The sequence below is a fragment of the Seriola aureovittata genome, chromosome 16 (genome assembly GCF_021018895.1).
Source record: "Seriola aureovittata isolate HTS-2021-v1 ecotype China chromosome 16, ASM2101889v1, whole genome shotgun sequence".
In the NCBI taxonomy this organism is placed as follows: Eukaryota; Metazoa; Chordata; class Actinopteri; order Carangiformes; family Carangidae; genus Seriola; species Seriola aureovittata.
Window position 1 is genome coordinate 17,663,586 of NC_079379.1, and position 7,838 is coordinate 17,671,423.

At 42.8% G+C, this 7,838-nt stretch overlaps 1 protein-coding gene across 1 annotated transcript; it reads right to left on the minus strand.

Moving 5' to 3' along the window:
* Positions 1-4,157: 4,157 nt before the first annotated feature.
* hoxa5a (homeobox A5a) lies at positions 4,158-7,513 on the minus strand. The gene is made up of 2 exons (XM_056398502.1): positions 6,042-7,513; positions 4,158-5,408 (listed from the first exon to the last, which is right to left on the minus strand). Exons 1-2 carry the CDS (start codon positions 6,709-6,711, stop codon positions 5,158-5,160), a joined length of 921 nt encoding a protein of 306 aa, XP_056254477.1. The 5' UTR covers positions 6,712-7,513; the 3' UTR covers positions 4,158-5,157.
* Between the last annotated feature and the right edge of the window lie 325 nt (positions 7,514-7,838).

Here is a 7,838-nt window from a genome sequence, read left to right on the forward strand (position 1 = left end):
TTTTTTGAACATTGTTTGATTGGTTTAAAACTTGTGTCGTTTGCAGAGCGCCGAAAACTCTGCACACATGGACGCCGCGCACTGTGACGTGAATTTCCACAAAATGTGTTGAATTTCTATACAAATTGATTTTCCTGGATTTTTTTTTTTTTTGGGGTGTGTGTGTGTGTGTGTGGTGATTTGGGGAAATAAAGTGTTTCTTTTCAAATGATTTCATTTCAACATGACAATAAAAAGAAGTTTCTAAAAAACGAAAGTGAATATATTGTGATTTTATTGGTCCGTTTCATCAGAGGAGATGTAGCTGGAAAGTTTTATCATTCTGGTTGGAAGTAAAATTAATATATTTCATTTGATTTTTAAAGAGAAGCTTGTTGGGATCTTGTCTGCTGTGTTGCCGCTTCCATTGTATGAGTTTTACGATTTACGGGACACAGTTTTACTTTATGTTTTTTAAGCAAAATGTCGACGAAATTACTTTGTTCTTGGTTCTTTCTTATTTATAGTTATTTTCCAGTGCGCCTTTACACCTCCAACTAAAGGTTCAATATTTTAGCTCGCAAAAAGATATAACTTTATTTTTCAGTAGCGCTTTAAAAGGCCTGGTGAAAAATGAAATACATAGACTACACGTTGACACAAAAATACATACATTTAAACTTTCTCTTTATGGGTCACAAAAACATCTGTGCCATCTCTGTTTTCCTAAAAGGCTTCTATTCAGCTTATCAGGAAGAGAGGGGCTAAATGTTTTTTAAGGGGTCCGGGAGCGCAGTTTGGGGGCTGTGGGCCTTCCCATTACCCTGTGACCGGGTCGAGAGTATCAATCCTCAAAATGCAAATTTTGCCCTCGTCCCTAAACATATCAAATGCAATTTATTCAAAAGAAATTCACCAATCAACCGCCCTAATAAAACGCCAGCCACTCAATCTTGTTGCCGGGGACGGGTGGGGGGTCCCCTCCCCCCGGTTCCAAACGCGAGGTCACCGCGCTTCCAGGGTTCACCTGGAGTGCACCGTGCAACATATGTAATTCAAAGCTATTCTCTCTTTTGTGTGGAGAGTCAAGATCGCTATTATAAGGCTGGCATCAAGCTCCGAGTGAACAGATGACGGAGACTTGTTCAGCGCGTAAACTTTTGACCCCAATTTTTCCTCCTCTTCTGCAGCTTCCTCGCTCTCATCAGTCCCAGCCCAGTGAGATATCTCTATCTCTTGAAACGAAAAAAAAAAAAAAAATCATTGTAACAGTGTGTGCACCTCTTGCCATCGAGATGATCATTTTCACAAATTTCATAATTAGAAAAGATGCCAACACAGGACCTAAAATGCAATTGTGGCTTTGTGATGTTTCCAACGTGGGAGTGAAAAGACAAATCCAACGGGCTCCCACTCAAGACTAATAGGGCCGTAAAATATGCAAATCATTCATTAGCTTTATAGAGCAACCAAAGCAGCCAAAAGTCTTTGTTGGAGGCAGCACCTAAAGTTAGACTGTGCCTCTCTCTCTCTCTCTCTCTCTCTCTCTCTCTCTCTCTCTCTGCGCTGCACAGTCTTCTCCTCCAGTGCAGGGTGTTACCACAGGCGCTCCGTCCTTTGGTAAATTCATTTGTTACTATGCATTATGCTTATAGGCAACGCCATGCAAACGTGTCATTAACGTGAAGGCGTATGTGTGTGTGTTTGTGTGTGCGCGGTGGCGGGCATGTGTGAGTGGTTTTCCTCTCTCCATACAGCAGGGTGACAGTGAACTTGGCCTAAAGCGAGCTCTGCTGGTGGCTCTGAGAGGATGCAGATTTATCTTTGGTGCTGTGGCTGACCTCCAGATGAACCTACAGCGCTCCTCTCCCTCTCTCTCCCTCTCTCTCTCTCTCTGCCTGGTAGCATGCCGCACATGGGGCCCTGTCGAAATTTCTCCTTTTGAAATATTGGCAAAGGGGTTTAATTTCCAAATATCTGCATCCTCAGTGTGTCTTTATTTTATTTTGAATGTGTCAAAAATGAAACTGGAAAGAGGATAAATCTGCATTTTGTCTAACTGGTGACTCCTTTACACAACAATGCACGAAATGTGTTCAGCAATAAAAGCGAGGGGTGCCAGAAAAATGGTTTGTATCGCTCCAAACAATTTGACAATCAATTCAACAGCCAACTTTATTTCTGTTAGATAAAAAAAAATAACCCCGTTTCCCTTGAATGTATTCTCAAAGGTGATCAGCTCTCAGTTAGATTTTCTCTGCAGCTGGAAAGGCTTGATGAATTATTTAAAGTTGCGCAGTGATGGGGACACACAGTTGTGAGAAACAACCTGTTTTGCTTTTTTTTTTTTTTAAATGGTTGGAAAAGTTCGTTCCGGTATATTTACTGTGTGATGTAGGTCTTCGCACCAAAACTGAAATGTTTATATTTAGGTTAAAATGGCAGCGTCAAATTTTGCAAATCCGACAACGGAACAGCAAGTTTACAAAAGGCGGGTTATTGAAGGCCAAAACTCGTGAGACACAAATATTCGTCCTCTGTCAAATTATTTGGTTATTTTCAAGCATATTTAGTCTGGAAATTCTCCGCTTATAGAAACAAACCCACTGATGCAAATTCTTCACGCATGCAAAAGGTCAGGAAAAGAAAAAGATAAGGCCAATGCGTCCCAACAAAAGCTGAGGTTTTGTTTTTTTGTCCCATTTCCAGTTGATATTTTTTGGGTTCAGCACCCTGTGGCAGAGGTGACCGCTCTGACCACGGCTCTGCTCGGACAAGAGGTCACCACAAAGCGAGAGTGACTTTTTGAGAGGTCATCTGAACTTTTCAACCCCAAACACAAAACGACTTGGCTGACACAAAACGGAATTCCTTCTCAGCTGTCTCCCTGCTGTTGTTTGTTCCCATGTTGTGTTTACTTGACACTGTTTACAGCCTGTCCTGGAGCCACATACGTGGTGCCAACGTGTGGAGCGAGCGAGCGCGAGCGCGTGCGCGCAGCAACACAACAACTGCAACTTTTTTCCAGAGATGGACCCATACAACTTCCAAAAGTCATCAGCACATGCAGAATCCAATCAGACGGAGCTAGCTGTAAATCTGTAGGCCTGCATTAGCGCTTAACTTTATCAAGGAAATCTACACACTCCACACACCCCTTGGAAACTTTCTGGCTCACGGTCTGTGAATTCTCCAATGTAATAAAACGACAACAACTAGAAGTTTGTGGGGGTGGAAATGGACACAGAGATAATTATCCAACATGTAAAAATGGATTATGAGTTACACCACAGATGGAGGGAAACAAGTTACACGGGGAAGGAAGCAATTAAATAGCCATGAGCCGGACCCAACCCTGCGCAACATCTGCCGAGACCAGTATTCAGCACTGCACAACTGACAAATTAGTGTAATGGACTAATAGGGACGGATAGAGGGAGCGAATACAATAATAAGGCTGTCTAACACAGGCTGACTGTTCTCAGGCTACCGGCTAGTCTGCAGAAACTTACCCAGAGACGCGGTCCTCATCCTGGAGAGCGTCCGGTCCACACTGAGGCAGACTGAGCAATAGAGACGGTCTCTACCGGTCAAGTAACACTTACAGCCTGCAAAGAGAGAGTCAGACGAAGCCTCGCCGTCAGTGCGATTATATGTTATGTGCAATATACTGTCAACTCCCCAAAACCATAAAACTTACTTTAATGGCTACCACGTGACCGTTTATGGCCAGTGAGCCTATCTGGCCGCGCTCCGGATGATTTTTACGATCTAATTCATAGACAAAACCCCCCATTCATTTAGCACCCAAATGTCAGAGAGCCAGAATCGGCCCTAATAAAGTTTACAGCTTGAAAAAGTCGAGCTGATTCCCCGGGAATAGCCCAGGAGTCTGTGCGCAAGGGGACGGCCCCTGGAGCCTGTGTAGTGGCCAAGGACCCCCCAAAAAAAACCCAGCTCCACAGAGAGGTGAGTAAAACTAGAAGCTTTCATATAAGGGGGACCTGTTGAATTCAAGATTTAACTTGAAGAGACAATGATCATTTTTTGGACAGATCATATGTGGGGCTTAGAGATTTTGGAGAAAAGAGCAAACTGCATCTCTTCTCTTCCACGCAGCAGTCGAGGCAAAAGCGCAAATAAACCTTAGATATTTGACAAAAAGGTAAACTCAGCTGTGATGTTGCCGTTCCAGTAGAAAGTTTATTATGTCCATCATCATCATCATCATTATTATTATCATTATTATAGTATATTCTTGACTTCCAGTCTTTGAAAAACATTTACAAAAAGCTTATCACGATGGAGTTATACACATAGGCAATGGAATTTACCGTGGGAGCCTCCACATAGAAACAGCTAGAAAACAAAGACAAAACACGTTTTTTTTTTTTTTTTTACTAAGATGTTGCGCCCAGGTGAACAACGCAAACAGCAGCTCCTGCAAAAGAAAGTTAAAAAAATTTAAAAAAAAAAAGAATAAAAAAAAAAAGATACAAGGCACAGCTACTGTACATACAAGACTGAGTCGGCTCCTCTGTCCATACATGTGTTCACAACGCACACAATAACCACACAAGGCTTAAACATACTCTGCTGACTCTACTTTTGGAAGCAAGTTATCTGACAAGTTGGTACAATACATCAAACAAATAAATACATACATATACAGTACATACATAGAAAAAACGAAGGCTAAACACAAAGGCAGCTCAACCTCAACCCTCTATTTGTTAGGCTGTTATTGTTCCGAGTGCATCACACAACTTTGACTGGATTTATTTGCGGTAGTTAGGAAGCATTTCAAGCTTTGACTTTTTTTTTTTTGTTGTTGTTTGTTTGGGTTTTTTTTTTTTCGTCTGAACAAGAAATAATTTAAACAAACATTTATTTTGTATCTTTTTCCTCTAAATCTAGAATGAACTGTACATAATGCATTTTTTTTTTACTCACATAAGCATTACCACGGTGGAAATAAAAAGGAAATAATATTAAGGAATATAATGGGACTGTTGTTGGACATACAGTGGGCTGCATGGGGTGTCCACCTGTCCCGCACACAGCCCCGTGAACAAGTCTCTGCGCTTTTTGAAGGAGGAGAACGAGGAGAAGTTGATATGACAATCTTTGTTTTTATTTTCATAGTGCTCGTTATCAGGGAGGGTAGAGGAGTGAATATCAAGGCCTGTAGCCTCCCCCGCCTGCAGCCGCCATGCTCATGCTCTTCAGCTTGTTGTCCTTCTTCCACTTCATCCTGCGGTTCTGAAACCAGATTTTGATCTGTCTCTCTGAGAGGCAGAGGGCATGGGCTATCTCGATCCTCCGCCTGCGGGTCAGGTAGCGGTTGAAGTGGAACTCCTTCTCCAGCTCCAAGGTCTGGTACCGAGTGTAAGCAGTCCTGGCTCTCTTCCCCTCTGGTCCTGACAAATCTTTTACAACAAGAAACACGTGAGATACAGGAGATGTTAATTTAGAAATACATACAGTTCAGCTACTTGAAAAAAATAAAAAAATAAAAATTACATTTCGCAATTCTTTCTACATTGCCTGTGATTTCTGCAGGTATGATTTCAAACAGGTTTTAAATGGCGCCTAACAGAATCCAAAATCATGCAAAACAACAAGTAGCAAAGTCAAATACACACCTTTGATCATTTCAGTTGCATCTTGCGAAAATGAATTAAGACAGTAAAAAGGTGCAAAATGTGGGACACTTGACTCTCAAAAATGTAACAGATTAAACAAGCAAATGCAAACACCCTGTATATCCTATAGATTTTAAACTAACTTTAATATCATATGTTATGTTACTAAATCATCCCGTAGCCTACCTGGTCTATGTTGACAGCACCAAACAGGTGAGAGGCGCATAGCAAAGTACACTTACTTTGAGCTTTTCAGTATATGAGGCGAAATTGTCACATTTAGCTTTGTTTTTCTTGCAGGAACAAAGTCCCAGGATAAGATACAAATCCGATTATTCATTTTCTAAACAATAACACAGTGCCAGGTTTCTAAAATCAATACAGGATCATTAATAAATGGAAAGAAAAGCTGTTTACCATGACTTATGTGAAGTTTTCTCATCCACGGGTATATCTGAGGCTGTGCTGAGTCGGTGACATTTTGAGGAGTTGTCGGTGCACTTCCCGCAGGCTTCTCGTCCTCCAGGGGGGAAGCTTTGGACACACAGTCCCGGCCGAGCAGCAGCGTGCCTCCGTTCGAGCTCGAGCACGGGGTTGAGCACGGGGTCGTTATGGAGTTTTTCACGGCTCTTTGTTGAGAATGATTCTCGGTGACCGGGGACGAGCTGGCGACCGAGGAGCACGGTAGAGGGTCAGGTGGTGGCGATAGAGACGAGGTCCCGGTGCTGCTGGCGGACTGAGTGTACCTGACCGGCTCCACCGAGGGTGTCGTCGCCGCTGAGTGACTCGGGGAGTAGCCCGGTGTCCGCTCGCTGCCCACAAAGTGTCCGGTACCAGCCCGCCCGACTGTTAAGTCCATCCCGTTGTAGCCATAGCCGTACCTGCTGGAATGCATGGCTGTTGAGTCTCTGTATTGCTCGTTTGCCGTACTATGGTCTCCATAATTATGTAACTGGAAGTCCGCGCCATTGGGATAGCGACCGCAGAATGAGTTCACAAAATAGGAGCTCATTTGTTGACAATTCCACCGTTTGCCCGTTGTAGGTGTTGTTGTTGTTGTTTTATTATTTTGGAGGTAAAATAGCATAAACCTGTGTGCTTGATTTGTGGCTCTTATGGTTTAGCGCGTCCTATAGCACCCTTGCACAATTTATGATGAATTATGGAAATGAGTGGGACATGGACTTGATTCTCTCTTACGTAGGCACCCAAATATGGGGTACGGCGGAGAATCACGTGCTTTTGTTGACCAGTCGTAAATCCTGCTTGGTGACCTCCAGAGGTAAACTCGTGCACGCAGGAAATACTGGGTGGGATAAGAAGGGCGCGCGCCTCCATGCGCTCGTGGCTCGGGCAAACTCAGAGTAGGGGCTCGGGTGTTTTGAATTGTCGTGGTGCGCCATCCTCTGGTTCAACTGTTGCACTGCCCGTCTGCGGCGCTTTCTGAGGCGTGGGCTCCAAACACGGGGTCATTCAGAGGTTAACGACCATTGCGGCAAAAACCAACGGGCTCCTAAACAATACAACAAGTGACATGCTGAGAGTGCAATCTCTGCGAGGGTAGTGTACAGAAATAATTCGATCAGACTCTGTTATGCATGTTATGATAGGCGATGAGTGCAAATAGTCTGTGCAGTTAATAGAATAAAAGCCCATTCAAAAGAGGGCTGCGTTTTTTTTCACGTTTTTTTTCTTATAATCATAAAACAAGTGAACAATCGCACATGTGGGAAGAAGTCTAATGAATAAATGTTTCGGGGGAAAGATAAAAGCTAAACATCACATTATCGAGTGATGCCGCAGAGACTGCCATTCAAGGCCGCTCCTCTGCGCCACTTTTAAAAATTAATAACTGCGAATATGGGCTATATATGAACATACATACACCCACTTTACTGCCTGTATAAGATGGTTAAAATTTAACGATGCCAAACAACAAGGCATTTAGATGATATTGCAATTCTTTTGCACGTAACCCGACGTTATTCCGGGTCTGATTCAACGGCGAATCCTCCGTCATGTTAACTTTTAAACAGGCACTCTGATCGAGAATAACATGTCATTCTTTTGACAAGCAGCTGTACGGCCTGGAGCTTTTTAATGTCCCTCTGAAATAAAAAAAAACAAAACAAGAAAGCCAAAAGATAAAATTTGAAATTATTGAAAAGGGAAATATTTGAAACGATTACTTGTTAAAATAAAGCCATTGTATTT